Source organism: Thalassophryne amazonica, chromosome 9 (genome assembly GCF_902500255.1).
Source record: "Thalassophryne amazonica chromosome 9, fThaAma1.1, whole genome shotgun sequence".
Classification (NCBI taxonomy): domain Eukaryota; kingdom Metazoa; phylum Chordata; class Actinopteri; order Batrachoidiformes; family Batrachoididae; genus Thalassophryne; species Thalassophryne amazonica.
The window spans coordinates 48653979-48672315 of NC_047111.1; the positions used below are offsets into that span (position 1 = coordinate 48653979).

The window sequence follows — 18337 nt, forward strand, 5'->3', positions numbered from 1 at the left end:
CAGTCTTTTGTAGACCCATCCCAGCTTTTTTGAAATGTGTTGCAGGCATCCATTTCAAAATGAGCAAATATTTGCACAAAAACAAAGTTTATCAGTTTGAACATTAAATATCTTGTCTTTGTGGTGTATTCAATTGAATATAGGTTGAAGAGGATTTACAAATCATTGAATTCTGTTTTTATTTACATTTTACACAACGTCCCAACTTCATTGGAATTGTACAAGGTCTGTCAATAAAGTATAGGTCCTTTTTATTTTTTTCAAAAACTATATGGATTTCATTCATATGTTTTTACGTCAGACATGCTTGAACCCTCTTGCGCATGCGTGAGTTTTTCCACGCCTGTCGGTGATGTCATTCGCCTGTGAGCACTCCTTGTGGGAGGAGTCGTCCAGCCCCTCGTCGGAATTCCTTTGTCTGAGAAGTTGCTGAGAGACTGGCGCGTTGTTTGATCAAAATTTTTTCTAAACCTGTGAGACACATCGAAGTGGACACGGTTCGAAAAATTAAGCTGGTTTTCAGTGAAATTTTTAATGGCTGATGAGAGATTTTGAGGTGATACTGTCGCTTTAAGGACTTCCCACGGTGCGAGACATCACGCAGCGCTCTCAGGCGCCATCGTCAGCCTGTTTCAAGCTGAAAACCTCCACATTTCAGGCTCTATTGATCCAGGACGTCGTGAGAGAACAGAGACGTTTCAGAAGAAGTCGGTTTCAGCATTTTATCCGGATATTCCACTGTCAAAGGAGATTTTTTTAATGAAAGACGTGCGGGCGGATTGCAGCGTTGGCTCGCAGCCGCCGCGACGCTCTGCCACAGGAAAAACACCCCCGTTGGAAGCCTTAAGGACAAGTTGGAACATGTCCAGCTGTTAAACAATTTCTCATATACTCACTCCACTGAAAGCCATCAAAAACCGCCTGGATTTTACAAATGGTTTTCAACACGGAGGTGTTTTTCCTGTGCCGCCGCACCGCGTCGGCTGCGTCCCAATGCGCGGACCCTGCAAAGTGGAAAAGTGTGCTGTGGTCTGTTGAGTCCACATTTCAAATTGTTTTTGGAAATCATGGACGTTGTGTCCTACGGACAAAAGAGGACAAAGACCATCCAGATTGTTACCAGCGCAATGTACAAAAGCCAACATCTGTGATGGTATGGGGTGTGTTAATGCCCATGTCACGGGCAACTTAAACATCTGTGATGGCACCATCAATGCTGAAAGGTACATCCACGTTTTGGAGCAACACATGCTGCCATCCAAGCAACGTCTTTTTCAGGGATGTCCCTGCTTATTTCAGCAAGACAATGCCAAGCCACATTCTGCATGTGTTACAACAGCATGACTTCATAGTAAAAGAGTGTGGGTACTAGAATGGCCTGCCTGCAGTCCAGACCTGTCGCCCATTGAAAATGTGTGGCACATTTTGAAGCGCAAAATAGGACAACGAAGACCACGGACTGTTGAACAACTGATGTCATACATCAAGCAAGAATGGGAAAGAATTTCACCTACAAAGGTTCACCAATTACTGTCCTCAGTTCCCAAATGCTTACTGAGTGTTGTTAGAAGGAAAGGTGATGTAACACAGTGGTAAACATACCACTGTCCCAGCTTTTGGACAGTGGTATGGACAGGCTCCTGATTACATTGCTGACTTGATTCAGCCTTACACCTCAGCCCGCAGCCTCAGATCTTCAGGTCAGAACCTGTTGATGGTTCCTCGAACCTGCTTTAAAACTCGAGGAGACCGATCTTTTAAAGCCGTAGCACCTCGTCTCTGGAACAAACTCCCTCTGTCCCTGCAATCCTTGGACTCTGTTGAGATGTTCAAAAAGCAACTAAAGACTCTACTTTTTAAACAGGCTTTTCATGGCCAATAATCTTTTAGTACTGAGTGTGTATTTTTACTGTATATTTTTATTGTTTTACCTTGTAAAGCGCTTTGTGACCCCTGTCTGTGAAAAGCGCTATATAAATAAAGTTTACTTACTTATTTTTTTTAAACATGTTGCAGGCATCCATTTGAAAATGAGAAAATACTTGCACAAAAACAATGTTTATCAGTTTGAACATTAAATATTTTGTCTTTGTGGTGTATTCACTTGAATATAGGGTCAAGAGATTTTGTAAATCATTGTATTCTGTTTTTATTTAAATTTTACACAATGTCCCAACTTCATTGGAATTGGGGTTGTAAGCGAAAGTGAAATGTAGGCTTTCATGCACGCCAAGGAGCATGCCGAGAAAGAGCACAACAGATGCAATGTTTGCTCTGAGAATACTGTTGGAAAAGTACAGAGAAGGACAGAAAGAGTTACATTGTGTGTTTGTGGACTTAGAAAAAGCTTATGATAGGGTGCCAAGAGAAGAGTTGTGGCATTGTATGAGGAAGTCTGGAGTGGCAGAGAAGTACATTAGGGTAGTGCAGGACATGTACAAGAATAGTGTGACAGCGGTGAGATGCGCAGTCGGAATGACAGACTCATTCAAGGTGGAGGTGGGATTACACCAAGGATCAGCTCTGAGTCCTTTCTTGTTTGCAGTGGTGATGGACAGGTTGACAGATGAGATCAGACAGGAGTCCCCATGGACTATGATGTTTGCAGATGACATTGTGATCTGTAGTGAGAGTAGAGAGCAAGTTGAGTCTAGGCTGGAGAAGTGGAGATATGCTTTGGAGAGAAGGGGAATGAAAGTCAGTAGAAGCAAGACTAAGTACATGTGTGTGAATGAGAGGGAGCCCAGTGGAATAGTGCAGTTACAAGGAGTAGAAGTGGTGAAAGTAGATGAGTTTAAATATTTGGGGTCAACTGTTCAAAGTAATGGAGAGTGTGGTAGAGAGGTGAAGAAGAGAGTGCAGGCAGGGTGGAGTGGGTGGAGAAAGGTGGCAGGAGTGATTTGTGACCGAAGAATATCAGCAAGAGTGAAGGGGAAAGTTTACAAAACAGTAGTGAGACCAGCTATGTTGTATGGTTTAGAGACAGTGGCACTAACAAAAAGACAGGAGGCAGAGCTGGAGGTGGCAGAGCTGAAGATGTTGAGATTCTCTTTGGGAGTGACAAGAATGGACAAGATTAGGAATGAACATATCAGAGGGACAGCTAAGGTGGGACGGTTTGGAGACAAAGTCAGAAAGGCGAGATTGAGATGGTTTGGACATGTGCAGAGGAGGGACCCAGGGTATATAGGGAGAAGGATGCTGAGGATGGAGCCACCAGGCAGGAGGAGAAGAGGGAGACCAAAGAGGAGGTTCATGGATGTGCTGAGAGAGGACATGCAGGTGGTTGGTGTGACAGAGGAAGATACAGAGGACAGGGTGAGATGGAAACAATTGATCTGCTGTGGCGACTCCTAACAGGAACAGCCGAAAGACAAAGAAGAAGATGCACGCCAAGGAGCACTTCTTTCTGTTTAATATGAACCCAGGGTTATTTTGTGCAATGCCACAATCCACTACTTAGACCCCCATCACACACAAGTCAAAAGAGGGGGAATGGCGCCTGAATGAAAAGTCGACCTACAGTCAGGGAGCATCGAGGTGCATTTGGAAAATTTCGGACAGCATTCTCAGAGCAGTATAAACAGTCGGGCAGTCATGCGGCCGCCTCAAATGTTTTGCTCATCTTCAAAGCAGTCGTTTTCAAACTTTAAAAAACTTTGTAAAAAAAAAAACCTTGTAACTGTGAGAATGCCCCAAGCAGTGGGTCACCCCTTTGAGTCTGGTCTGCTTCAGGTTTCTTCCTCAGTATCATCAGAGGGAGTTTTCCTTTAGGGCCCCTTCACACATAGTGTGAAGTTTGGTAGAATATGGCGAAACAGTGCAAATCAGTTTGAATTGTGGTGACGAGCAGGCATGTACGATGCTGGTGCGACAGTTCGTGCATGCGGGAACACAGTGCCACCAGCTGCACCATGAGGTTACACATTGTGCATCTGCTGTGAAGAAAACAATAAATAAAAAAATAAGAAAAAGACATGCTGCGACAGTTCATTGCATGCACAGCAGCTTTTGCCAGCAGCTGTGCGATGTGTACCACATCACACACTCCTGAAAACAAAAAAAAAATACATGTCACCCACGGGATTTGAAACCGCGCCTTCCAAAAGCTCTGATTGCCAGTTGGACACTTTACCAGTGAGCAACCATAGTGATATGTTTTTATTTCTGTCCACTTAATCACAGCAAACAGACACAGGCGCATTAGTGGTCAGTTGTTAGTCCATGTCTGTCTAAACAAAGTACTGTCCAGCTGGGATGTCAACAATGACAGATCTCCACAGCTGCTTCAGTGGGCGGCCACACCTCCTGTCAGGTTTTAGTGCACACACCAAAGTCATACTCTTGGTGCACTTAGAAAATGTGTGGCCATTCGCATTCTTGGCACGACAACAGTCTGCAGACAATGATTGTCGTACTGGCAGTGAAAGTTGTCTAATTGCCATGCGAGTGGTGTTAGATGTTTATGCGTGTCACCTGAAATTTGTCCAACACCTGCCGTGAGAGCGTTCAATGGGCTTGCACAGCACACACTCTGTCTGTCAGCTGCTGGTGTGCGAGGCGTTGGAGGCAGCTACGAAATTACACAGTTTGCATATGATTCCTGCTTCATGCGCACTTAAAGTGCAAGTGGACCAAATTCGCACTATGTGTGAAGGGGCCCTTACAGCTGTCGCCTGTGTGCTTGCTCTAGGGATTAGAAAGGTTAGACCTTACTTTTGTGAAGCATCTTGAAGCAGCTTTGTTCTGATTTGGTGCAATAAAAATGTAAAAAATTAATTAATTACTGCATCCTGGCAGCTGTCAAGGTACTCTTACTGTGTACCCCCTACATTTGTACTGCGTTCAGAGGGTTATGTGCACAGCACGTGCATAAATTAGTCTTGGCAGATCAGAGCACAGTCTGGGTGTTCGCACAGCTGTCCTCCGCAATTCTTATTCCCTCCCAGATGTGGCACGAATGCTGTTGTTTTTTTTGTTTTTTTTATAACATTCTGTCTGATTTGGCTTGGCTCATACGCATTCATACTATGTGTCATGTGGGTATAATGTCTTTTAAATCATATTAATTAATAACACCTGATATTTATCAGTAAACAGGCTATTGTTTGCTTCTTTTTCTGAAAGTTCTCTGCTTCTGATGCCTGCCTTTGTTCATTAATCCTCACTCAAAATAAACAGATACATAAAGAGAAAACACTCAATAGTCACTTCACCAAGAATATTCAGGCCATTGCTGTAGCCTACACAATCCCTGGAAAGACCAAAGGAGAAAGCTTTCCTTCAGTGTGTTTGCTCCTGTAATATTACAGGAACATGCATCAAGTTTGTTGTTATTCTAACCACAGTTAAAATAATTCACTAGAGCAAGCCAACTTAGTTTTGATGAGCAGTGTGGACGTGACACAAGCTATTTGAAAAAAATGAGTACTTACTGTAGTAACAGATATGAATGCAGCAGCCCACAATGATGCTGTTAGTCTCCATAATGACTCCTTCAGATGACTTCGGCTACTCGGTGGAAAATACATGAACTGTGTGTGAATATTCATCAACTGTGTGCACACTGGTTTTCTTTGGTACCAGCATCTAAGGACCCACTGCAGCCAATTATATCCCACATAAATAGACTGTGTGAAAATATCCTGCATCTCCACAGTGCATCATCATGTCAACATAACCACTTTTATCTTATTAAAAAAAAAAAAATAAATAAATAAATAAATAGTAGCGCTTCATCATGCACATATCAGCTGCTGTAAAAACTCTACATGAAAAAGTGTTGGAAAGGATATCACAAAGTACTGTACTTTATGGTCACATGTCATAACTAAATAATGCTAGAGACCCCCATTTACCCTGCCTCCCCCCTCTTCCACAAAGTCCAAATTAGTCATCACTACACTGAAAGGTACTGTACGTCTGCACACCAATCACATGCTTTTGCACAGCCTCATCCCACTACATTACAACCCCAATTCCAATGAAGTTGGGAGATTGTGTAAAATGTAAATAAAAACAGAAAACACTGACTACGTTTACATGCCGTTAATATTCGGGTTAAGGTCAATATTCCGGTTTCTGAATCATTAGGAATAACCTGTTTACATGCTTAAGCAGACAGAGTTACTCCTGTATACATGATCATTGGTATCATTTGGAATATCCCCATCTAAACAGCGACGCATGTCTTCCACCGGTGCTTGATTTGGTCTGGCGTTCATGCAAATCCTGCTTCGTGTAAAACCCCTCACTACACACTTTTCTCAAACAGGCATTAACATTTTCTCAGTTTTCTCTCCTGCGGGCTGCCTCCGCATCAAAACAGCAAGTGTAGTCTCTGGACCTGTTGCCAGATTTGGCGCAGCTACGCACAGCAGAGAGGGGGACGGTGTGAGTGGCCCACCGCAGTGTTTACCGAGCCCGCAGACTCAGTAAGCGCATCGGAGGCAGAGCAATCGCGGTGATGCCGACTGGTGCCACGACCGGCCCGCCTATAAGGACGCAGAACACAATGCGCTGTTTATCTCTGCTTCTGTGGTGTCCGGTGGGCTGCGCACGCCGCATACAAGTAGTTGCCGTACTCAAAAGACTCCTTGCGGATAGGACATGCGCAGAACACAAAATAATGTTCCTTTCTATGGGGATATCCCGATGCGCATTTATATGACCTGATATTCGGGTTAGAAAAGGAGTAACCCAGGGGTCTTATTCAGGTTTTTAAAAACTGGAATATAAGCATATTCAGGATTTTGTGGGTGTTTACATGGCCGTGCACAACTGGGTTATTGCTAATATTCCGGTTATGAAAGGGTTATTGGCTGCATGTAAACGTAGTCAATGATTTGCAAATCCTCTTCAACCTATATTCAATTGAATACACCACAAAGACAAGATATTTAATGTTCAAACTGATAAACTTTATTGTTTTTGTGCAAATATCTGCTCATTTTGAAATGGATGACTGCAACATGTTTCAACGAAACTGGGACAGTGGTATGTTTACCACTTTGTTACATCACCTTTCCTTCTAACAACACTCAATAAGCATTTGGGAACTGAGGAAAATAATTGCTGAAGCTTTGTAGGTGGAATTCTTTCCCATTCTTGCTTGATGTGCAACTTCGGTTGTCCAACACTCCGGGGTCTCCATTGTCATATTTTGCACTTCATATTGTGCCACTCATTTTCAATGGGTGACAGGTCTGGACTGCAGGCAGGCCAGTCTAGTACCTGCACTCTTTTACTACGAAGCCACGCTGTTGTAACACGTACAGAATGTGGCTTGGCATTGTCTTGCTGAAATTAGCAAAGACATCCTTGAAAAAGATGTTGCTTGGGTGGCAGCATGTGTTGCTCCAAAAGCTGGATGTACGTTTCAGCATTGATGGTGCCATAACAGATGTGTAAGTTGCCCATGCCATGGGCACTAACACACCCCCATACCATCACAGATGCTGGCTTTGCACTGGTAACAATATTGATGTTTTTTTTTGTTGTTATTCGTCTTTTGTCCGGAGGACACGATATCCATGATTTCCAAAAACAATTTGAAATGTGGACTCATCAGACCACAGCACACTTTTCCACTTTGCGCCTGTCCATTTAAAATGAGCTCTGGCCCAGAGAAGGTGGCGGCATTTCTGGATGTTGTTGTGTGGCTTTCGCTTTGCATGGTAGACTTTTAACTTGCACTTGTAGATGTAGTGATGAACTGTGTTAACTGACAATGGTTTTCTGAAGTGTTCCTGAGCCCACACGGTAAGATGCTTTACACAATGATGTCTGTTTTTAATGCAGTGCCGCCTGAGTGATCGAAGGTCACGGGCATTCAATGTTGGTTTAAGGCCTTGCCACTTATGTCTAGAAAGTTCTCCAGATTCTCTGAATCTTCTGATTATATTATGGACTGTAGATGATGGAATCCCTAAATTCCTTGCAATTGAACGTTGAGAAACATTGTTCTTAATCTGTTGGACTATTTTTTCACGCAGTTGTTCACAAAGTGGTAATCCTCACCCCATGTTTGCTTGTGAATGGCTGGGTATAAAAGGAGCATCCCCAAAAGGCTAAATCATGACACTCACCTGTTTCCAATTAACCAGTTCACCTGTGGAATGTTCCAAACAGGTGTTCTTTGAACATTGTTGCCCCATCCCAACTTTTTTGAAATGTGTTGCAGGCATCCATTTCAAAAAGAGCAGATATTTGCACAAAAACAAACAAACAAAAAAGTTTATCAGTTTGAACATTAAATATCTTGTCTTCATGGTGTATTCAATTGAATATAGGTTGAAGAGGATTTGCAAATTATTGTATTCTGTTTTTATTTACATTTCACACAACGTGCCAACTTCATTACAATTGGGGTTGTATATTTATTTATTAACAGTGAATATAGTCTTGCCTGTTCAACTATTTGACTCTACTACTTCTTACAGAAGTATTTTTTCCCTTTTTTTTATTATTGTTGTTTTAGGCACCAGTGACACCAGATCAAAGTCCTTGTATGTGAGAACTTACTTGGCAATAAATTTGATTCTGATTCATATTTCAAAAAAAAATTCAAAAAAGGTCGCTTTAAAACTCAACTTTTTTTTAATAAATCTGATGTTGATAATGATACTCCATAAGTTTAATAAGGCACTATTTAGGTGGAAACCTCTTAGGGCTCCTTCACACAACACGATTGAGGCAGAATGGCACACAGAGGAGTCTTATGGCACTCAAACAGCTCATGCAGTCACCACATCTATTCAGGCATGGCACATGCACTCTGTATTTGCGTGCCGTTCGCGCCAGTGTCGCAGACCAAATGGTCCCCCCTAAAAATCGGTCCTCGCACAAAATGAGCCATATTCATTCATGTTTTTTTCAGTTACGTGGTCAACTGTTGATTGGCTGAACACACCTGACTGAGTTCCTCTGGTTTGAGTCATGAAGGGGACAAATGAGAAACGTGTGATACTCAAGGTCCCAAAGGCCAGGATTGGAAAACACTGACCTATTGTTTAGCGCTGCCACAAACGACTATTTTGATTGTCGACTAGTCAACGATTATTTTTGCGATTAGTCAGATCATATGTAAATTGCAGCTTCTTGCATTGTATCTATTGATACCATTATCGATTCCCTTATTGATACCTCCTGTGAATTTTCTGTGTGCTACAAGTAGGCTTTACAGGTTTTCTATGTTAACACCATTTTATTGAGTCTTAAAGTAAATAAATATGACATTGGTCACTGGATCCTTGATCTCTGGACATACAGTGGGGCCAAAAAGTATTTAGTCAGTCCCTGATTATGCAAGTTCTCCTACTTAGAAACATCAGAGAAGTCTGTAATTTTCATCATAGGTACACTTCAATTATTAGAGACAAAATGAGGAAAAAAAAATCCAGGAAATCACACTGTAGGATTTTTAAAGAATTTATTTGTAAATTATGGTGGAAAATAAGTATTTGGTCACTCACAAACAAGCAAGATTTCTGGCTCTCACAGACCTGTAACTTCTTCTTTAAGAAGCTCTTCTGTCCACCTGTTACCTGTATTAATGGCAAATGTTTGAATTCATTATCTGTATAAAAGACACCTGTCCACAGCTTCAAACAGTCAGACTCCAAACTGTCTCTCCATACATCTGAGTTGAACTCAGCTGGCTGCTGGAGTCTGCAGCCATACTGCTGCTGCACATCAGCCAGGACGTCTCATTTTGGGAGGGAAAAAACAAAAAAGCATTTTGATCGATTGCAGTTTATTGTTTGTATTACAACGTTTGGAAAGAAGTGTCATTTGATTTAAACGGCGGTTCGCTCTGAAGTTATTAATTCCGAGAAGACTCTATCTTTCTAACTTGACTCGGCAGTGCAGCATTTAGAGCAACGGAACAGAGGACGATTCTCGTTTCTTTCTCACAACAAGACAAGAGTCCCAGTTATTCACTTTAATCCACACAAAAATGACTCAAGATTGACATATTTTAATGTCTTTGAGAGGGGTTAAGAAGCGGAGTTGCCACTTCTAAGGAGGAGTGAAGCAAAAATCCATCAAAGCAGTGGATCAAAGCACTGCTTCAGTGATTCAAGGTTCAAAGCAAATGACTTGTCGACTACTAAATTAGTTGTTGACAGTTTCAATAGTCGACATAGTCGTGACTAGTCGACTAGTCGTGGCAGCCCTACTATTATTTATTTGTCTGTCTGGTAGCAGGATTAGGTCAAAACTACTGCACAAATTTTGACAAAATTTTTACCACAAATAGATATTAGGCCATGGAAGAACTGTGAAATTTTGGAGTTGATCCAGTGTCGCTGACCAAACAGTCCCCCCTAAAAATCAGTCCACCCTGCCTTCACTGCACAAGCATCATTTCGAAGCTCAGGAGCGTCATTTCTGAGCGTCGCTTCACTGATCATCACATCCTTTCTGCTTAAAACTGCTTTTTTTTAATTTTTTTTTTTTTTTTTGTCGACAGTGCAAATTCAGATCATACTGGCAATATAATTATGAAACCCCTATTTAAAGGCTAATACATTAAATTACAGTGGTGCCCAAGAAAAAATTATTTTTGACATGAATCTTAAAAAAATGAAAGTCCATACAGCTTTAGGTTAATGCTGATTTTATTTATTTATTTCTTATCCTCCTAGGGCCCAGCATCCACATATGTGGACATGACATTTTTGGTTGTCTAGTCCATGAACTAAGTTTTGTTTCCTGAGAACCTCCGGGTCTTAGGAGCACGGGCGGTCCTGGAGGCGGGCCGACCGGGCAGTCACCCGGGGTGGCATCGCGGGGGGCGGCATGACCGTGCGGGGGGGAAAAAAAAACGGGGGGAGTTGTCCTGACGGGGGGTTCGTGGTTACAACACGCTCAACTTTTGTTCAGAATCAGCTTCGCCCATCGGACGCTCAGCGTGTCTGGGGGTCTATGGGGCAGTGGGCTGGCCTCGGCCGGCTCGGACGCTCAGCTTCTGCATGATGACTGGATGATCGTCTGAGGCTGAATCCCTTTTTGATTGACAGCGAAATGAGCGAATCAGCAATCTTTTGGTGTAAACATCCGTGGGAGCATTTTATAATTTTCATTCTGTTCTGAGTTGAACCGGAGACTTTCCTAATCCTCTTAGCAGCATTTTCTTTGTTAAAAACGACAAGCGACAAATCGAGCTTCTATTTTTGGTGGGGTTTTTTTTGTAGCTGCTTGTGTTTGGAGACTGACTTCTATCACTCTTTCTGACTTCTATCGCAGTTTCTGTCCCTACCGAGCAGCGGGTGCTGCTGAGCTCCTTCACCATCACAAAGCACTCACAGGCAGACAAACTTCACACTAGCCTCACGCCAGTCCCAGCTAGCGAGATAGCTAGGTAGCAATGGCAGACAATTTGAATGTTGTGGACCGGATTTTGGCGAAGTCATTTGATAGTCTTCCTTACAAAGAAGCCATGGCTGCTGTCATGGCTTCAGCTCTCAATGGTCTGCAGGCCAAAGTTAAAGCAACAGCCCCCAGTGCAATGTTTGTGCATTACTATGCACACAGACTGAATCTGATTCTGTCTCAGGGGGCTAAATGCTTATCTGAGTGCAGAATATTTTTTGCATCACTCTCTGGGTTTGCCACATTTTTCTCAAAATCCACAAAGAGGATGTTTTTTCTTGAGTCTGCAGGCTGCTCAAGGTTGCCCAGAAATGCTCCTACTCAATGGAATTTCACATCACAGATAGTGAGCACTGTGACAAACAATTATGATGCCCTCCTGCAAACATTTCAGATGATCATTGCAGATAAGTCCATGGATGATGACACATTAGACTGTGCCAATTTCTTTGTGTTTGTTATTGCAGTAGTCATTAAAACCAGAAATTTGTTCTTGAAAATAGCTGTCGTGAGTTAATTTGTGGGATTGTGGGTGTTCTTGACGAAGTTAGTGTTTTCATGGGTGGTGGGGCGGAGGTGGTGACCATGTTAGTGTGTGCGCGGGGGGGGGGCACACGCAGGAGGTTTCGCACGGGGAGTAAATCACTCTAGGACCGCCACTGCTTAGGAGGTTAAAGTACAATACACCATGTCCATGTCTTCAAATTTCCCCCAAATGTTGTAATTTTCTACATTACATACATTGTAAATTCTCAGTCATCATCATTTGTATCCATAGATTAGATTAGATTAGATTAGATCAAATTTATTTGATCCCTTGGGAAGACTCGCTCAGGGAAACTGAGGTTCCAGCAGGATTGTATAGCAGCACACAGGGTAAGAAGCTCATAGAGTATCAAAAGTGAGAGTAAGGGTCTAGTGGTTAAGCGCTGGGCTTGAGACCAGAGGATCCTTGATTGAAATCCCAGCCTGACTGGAAAATCACTAAGGGCCCTTGGCAAGGTTGTAGTGAGTGTCTTGTATGGCAGCACCCTGACTTCGGGGTGAATGTGAGGCATTATTGTAAAGTGCTTTGAGCGTGTGCTGCAGATTGAAAAGCCCTATATAAATGCAGACCATTTACCATTTAAAAAAGAAAAACGGTTTGCAATATAAATACCAGACACATCAATCATACTGGTTTACTGGCTACTCCTGTTCCTCTCTTTCCCGACCTCTGTCTTCTTGTTACTCCTCCCCTGCTGAGGGAGGAATAGGCAGCTCTAGGGCTTTAATTTATGGTGATGGAAGAAAGACATCTATAACAAAGCTATCTGTACAAATAAAATAGATGCATGGTGTGTGTGTGGCCTAATACCAGTATGTCTGTCTGTCTGTCTCTAAATAAATGCCCTAGCACTTAATCCATATGAGTTTCCAGGAGAAATTTTAACTCAATTTACTTGTTAGAAACAGTTCAGAGGGCATGTTTTTTCAGAAATTCTTCAATGTTCTCATCACTCCCTCTTTTTTCTTCATCATGACTCAAGCAGAATCTGATTGTTCTTCTATTGTCGCCTCCCACTATGAATACCCACCGTCTCCCCACACTCTGTACTGTTGCTGCTTTTATGGAGTTGTGCATCATAATGACTTGGACTTCAAAGCATAACTTCCATCTACCCTTTGCTGAGATTAACTTTGGGTGACACACTTGAATGATCAATTCGGATGCTAAAAATGAGACATCACATTGCATCAGAAATAGGAGTGATCAAAGCGAATTATAACAAGCTGAATAATAATGGAGCAGTGGGTGACTGAGGAAGAGAAAATGCTGATGAAGAAGACAAAAGACAGAAATATTGGTAGGATTTTTTTGTGATCTTTTCTTTCACTCAGTCACTCACACGCCCCCGCCCCCACATGTGTCTCTCATGATTTAATTTCATTTTCCCACAGCAATGTCAATGTGTTTCCACGGTGGTCATTAAGATGTTATGGTTTTCAATAACTTTTTTATAGAGTTCGGGCATCAGAGGCCCATTTACAAAATGAACTGATGAGACATCACCGACGTGTGCAAACTGCACTGTCATCAGGATAACTCAGAGAGGTAAAAACTCAATGGTACCAGATGATCAAATTATATCGGACAATGGGGGACGCTTGTTTTTGGCAAAGGAAAAACAGGTGGGACGTATCAAATTCACACTTCAAATCTGAAAATGCATCAGCTTGGTAAACATAAAAAAAATATAAGGCGATATTTCCTCCCCAAAGAGTGTTTACAGATAAAGATCAAATGTGATATTTTCAAACAGTGGTATTTTAGGTTTTTATTTGCTGTGCAGCCTTCGACTCACTCGTCAAATGCTGACAGCTGTCACTGTGCGAGAAACTCATACATCACCCAGAACTTGCGAACAATGTAAGAATAGCAGCCATCTGCTGTGAAATTGTTTGCCGGGGTGACAAAGATGAATGGATCCTTTAATCACATGACAATGCCACAATTATGGTTTGTAGTGAGCATCCTACAACAATGTAGTCTTGTAGACTTATTTGTCTGGTGATGTGCACATGTCCTGTGAATGAGCACACAAGTAGGTCACTTAATCAGCAGAATTATTATCGCTCAGGGGCAAAACTGCACTTCACATCACTAGTTTTATAATACGATAATTACAAAGGGACTCCAGAGCAGCCACCATTGGCTTGTCATATTAAAGTTTGCAGAAGCTTGAGTGTTGTTGTTTGTTTAATGTTTAAAATTATAAAATATGTTCATTGAAGAGAAAAAAATGAAAAAGAATTGACACCATAAATTATGACAGTTTTCACAGCAGAATCTAGGATTAGTTTACTTTCTGATTGGGTTATCTCTTACACTGTAGTACACAATTGCTGAAAATAATAAAACTACAGAATAACATTAAACTACCCCAATGGTACACAACTTGTATTCTTTAATGTAAAATAAATGGATAGTAGTCTATAAAAACTAGATTCATTTTGGTGCAAAAGTTACATTTTCCATTTCTCTAGACTTTGGCAATGCCTAGGCATGTACCGTGATAGTGTGTCTAAAAAAGTGATCACCTTTCCCCAACAATTTTATATTGTTAATAAAATTGTGCAATTTCTCTGTGGTTGTTCCCTAAAATTTTCTTTAAAAACAACATAAAATGTGGGGTATATTATGTAACTAACCGGTTGCTATAGTAATTAAATGCAGTGTTTAGACTTTTGATGTTCTGTTTTGACACACTTGTGATTTAAAAAAAAAAAAAAAGAAATTCTTTTAATCAAGACATAGGCTCAGTATTTGTGCATTCAAAAGACATCTTGTGTTGAAAGGTCTCACCTTAGACCATACAGTACAGTTCCGTCTGGGTGCAGTCGGATCATTCTGTTTTTCACGGTGACACCATGGACAAATGATTTTTTGTCATTGAGGAAGTAGGTGTCAGGCACCCAGAGTTGGTCAGCCACCCGGTTATCTAAGGTCAGGTTGAGGGGGATCTCGGAGTAGGATAGCCGCTTGTCTCGCCAAGCCTGCTGGAAGTACATTGTCAATGTGTAGTCCTGTGAGGGTGGTGACGAGGATGGCGGTAGGTAGGCAGATGAAATGGAGGAAAAAGGAGTCGGATGGGAAAGGAAGAGAGACAAAAAAGACAAAAAAAGAAAAGAGAGGGAGAGGATCAGGTTACTCTATAAAAAAAAAAGAAAAAAAAAGAGGCATTTGACAAAGCTGTGCTGTCATTTTTCTACTGCTGGCTCTTAAATTAGACCTGACTCGCCTTCAATATTGGATGACATTCACTTAAAAACAAATGTAACAGCAGCACTACAGGACCAAAAGTCTCAGTACAAAGCAATGGGGAATTCCTATTGTTAATAGAAACACAAGGTGGTACACACTGTAAAAGTGTGTGTATGTGTTTCACATAGAAGAAAATGGAAAATAGTAAGGCAGATGGTTTAATGAGCATAACAGGTGTAAAACAAGTCAACGAGCAGCAGCGCATCAATTATGAATATGACAACCAACATCTCCCTCAAACTTTGCAAATTGCTTGTATTTATTAATAGTTTCTGTCATGTCATGCTTGGAGAACAGCACCTGCCTTAACTATAATTCTGAAACATATTCATGTTTTTTTTTTTTTTCTTTTAAAAATGCACAGAGAACTGTTTTCCCATCTTGCCCTCATATGGAGCAACTTCAGATTCACTGTGACCGCCAGCCATGATATATTATAAGTTATGTTGTTATGACTTGATTTATAGGTAAATTATAGCAAATGACAGGAAATGGACCATAAAGATGATTTCATGGATGCGAATGGTTTGCAGAATGGGGCAGTGCATCGCTGTGAATGGAGTAATCTGCACTGTAAGCACATTTGTTGTTTGCGAGAAATTTACAGAAGCCATCCCGGAAGAAGCTCCAGGCAAGGAACAGAAATGACAACAGACATTTTGGTGACAAATGACAACATGAACAAACAAGTTTGCTAAGAATACTTACTAGCTTTTATGATTTTGTATGTGTTGTTTGGTAAATACATTGTGATGCCACTGGTGGTATACACTCCTCTGATTGAATTTGTCTTGATGTTACGATTGTATGTATTGTAGCAAATGACTGCAAGCGCAGTTTCTTTCCAACATTGTTTCTAAAACAGTCATAGGCCTCGGGTCCTTTTTACTATTTTAAATTGTATTGTTCATCCTGCTGTGTCTCCCTGCACTGTGTTGTCAGATGTACTGTGTGTAAATTTGTGGACAAAATATCTGGTATTAGAGCATCAACTGACTCTCCTAATGTTTTTTATCATTCAACAATGTGTTCTGCAACTTTCAATGAAGTTGACCCTGTATCACTTATTGAACTGAGCACTGTAGTGCCACACTTGAAACCACCTGATTGTCCATTAGATGCTCAATCAGCTTCTTAAAGCCCCGTTTACACATAGACGGTAAGAGCTCCCGGAAGCGTCCCGGAAGAGATTTTGGCCGTCTTAAGGATCACACGCCGTTGTTAATGCCGGCACTAGGGGTCGTGGCTTACTTCCGGCTTTACCGGGAATTGTCGAAAAAATGATTCAACATGTCGAATAATTCCGGGAGCGCTCCCGGAGAATTCACGTGACGACGGAGACAACGCGAACAACGGCGTTTCATATTTTTTAATCGCCGTTTCATCCTGCCCCTTCCTGTAGTGGCGCAGTTTACACCGCCGTAATTGCCAGCCGGCATTGTGTCCCTAATCAACGGCGTGTAAAATGGCGATAGAGCCCACATCGGCGTCCTCAAGGGCGTTTTAAACGGCAACAGAGGCAGACAAAACGGCGGCGCTAGCGGACAGTACGCCGTTCTAAAAGCCACCTCCCGGTTAACGGCGTTCCAAATGGCTGATAGGCGGCGGTCAATATAAAAATGCTAGCACGCTGCTTGCAGGCCTCTCACTCGCGGCCAGCTCCAGATATTTTTGCAGGGAAGCTCCAGTATGCCTCCTAAAAGAAAATTGGCAGCGGTTCAGAAGCAGAGGGTAGCCCTGTGGTGGAGACGGAGCTACACGTTGAGGAGGGAAAAAGGAAGGAGAAGAAAAGGCTGAGTATGATCTCCCTCCCCCTGCAGTGACAGAGGCATGTATTCCAGCTTCTTCAGCCTATTATACTCTGGGGGCGGTGCCTATATGCAAAAGTTCCTGCAGTAATGCAGGATTTGCCTGGATAAATCCAGCGGTACACAGGGCATTATCGGCGGCAGCAGAACACCGCCGTTCTCATGCACGTCTTAACCTGCGATTGTAAAGGATAGAACTGGGTATTAACCCCCGTTGCCTGACGTGTGCCGGATGCTACGGCGTCAAACCACCGCTTTATTCGGCGGATTTAGCGGTGTTTTATGCGCGTATTTGTGGATAGTACGGCGGCCAAAACGCTGGCGAAATGCTCCGCCCCTTTCCACTGCGAAAACAGCCGGAACTACCGCAAACTTCTGTCTATGTACTGCCCGCCGACAAAACCATCTATGTGTAAACTAGGCTTAACACTGTTCTTTGACACTGTTGGGTCTCACCCGCTGAAGGTCCTAAATGTTTCTTTATCTTCTGGTTGTGTCCGGCTACCTTCAAGCATGCTGTTGTGCAGCCTCTCCTCAAGAAGCATAATCTCAACCCTGCAATTTTGTCTAATTACACTTTGTAACACAATTTTTGTTCCTGGCTTCTAAGTGTTATATTTCAACTGCTTATGTCTAAAGTCTATGGAAAAATGACTACATTCAGCACAAACTTTGATTTTAGTTTTTTAACATTCTAGAAAGTTCTAAAAGTTTCTTGAAATTTCTAGATAATTCTGGAAACTTCTAGAAAATTCTGGACAGTTCTAGCAGTTAAAGAATATTCTAGAAGATTAATCAGTAGTAGTGAAGGAGTATCAAGAATATTCTTGAAAACAGACACATTTCAAAATATCAATGTCCTGATCACAGAAGCAAAGTTTCTGTGGAATAACAGCTATTTTCTATTTATTTAAGGCATAACAGGTTAGGAAAACACACTGTGTACCCAGGAACAAAACAAAAATAAAAATTTGTTACATAGTGTTATAGGCCCATATCGAAGCTGTCTTTTTTTTTATCTAAAATTCTTGAAAAAACTTGTCTATGTTCAACTGCAGGCTTACCTTGATGATAATGGCATTTTAGAAGAACTCCAATCTGGCTTCAAAGCATGCATAGCACAGAAAATGTCCTTTTAAGAGTTTTTAATGATCTATCTCCTTTTAACAGTTGACTCAGGCCACTCTGCAGTGCTTGTACTCCTAGACTTTGATACATTCGACCATCAAACTTTAATTTCTCGCCTTGAACATTTTGTGGGTATCAAAGGCACAGCCCTTCATTGGTTCAAGTCTTACTTGGAAAACAGGACCTTTTCTGTACATCTGGGGCCTTACTCGTCTGGTTC

The 18337-nt window shown here is 41.9% G+C and overlaps 1 protein-coding gene across 1 annotated transcript in view; it reads right to left on the reverse strand.

Annotated features, from left to right (window-relative positions):
- Window positions 1-18337, reverse strand: part of LOC117517096 (gamma-aminobutyric acid receptor subunit beta-2) — a 204106-nt gene that overhangs the window by 93949 nt on the left and 91820 nt on the right. Inside the window, exon 4 of the mRNA XM_034178007.1 lies at window positions 14723-14943. Within this exon, the coding sequence (XP_034033898.1) occupies window positions 14723-14943 (221 nt within the window). The remainder of the gene's footprint in view (window positions 1-14722; window positions 14944-18337) is intronic.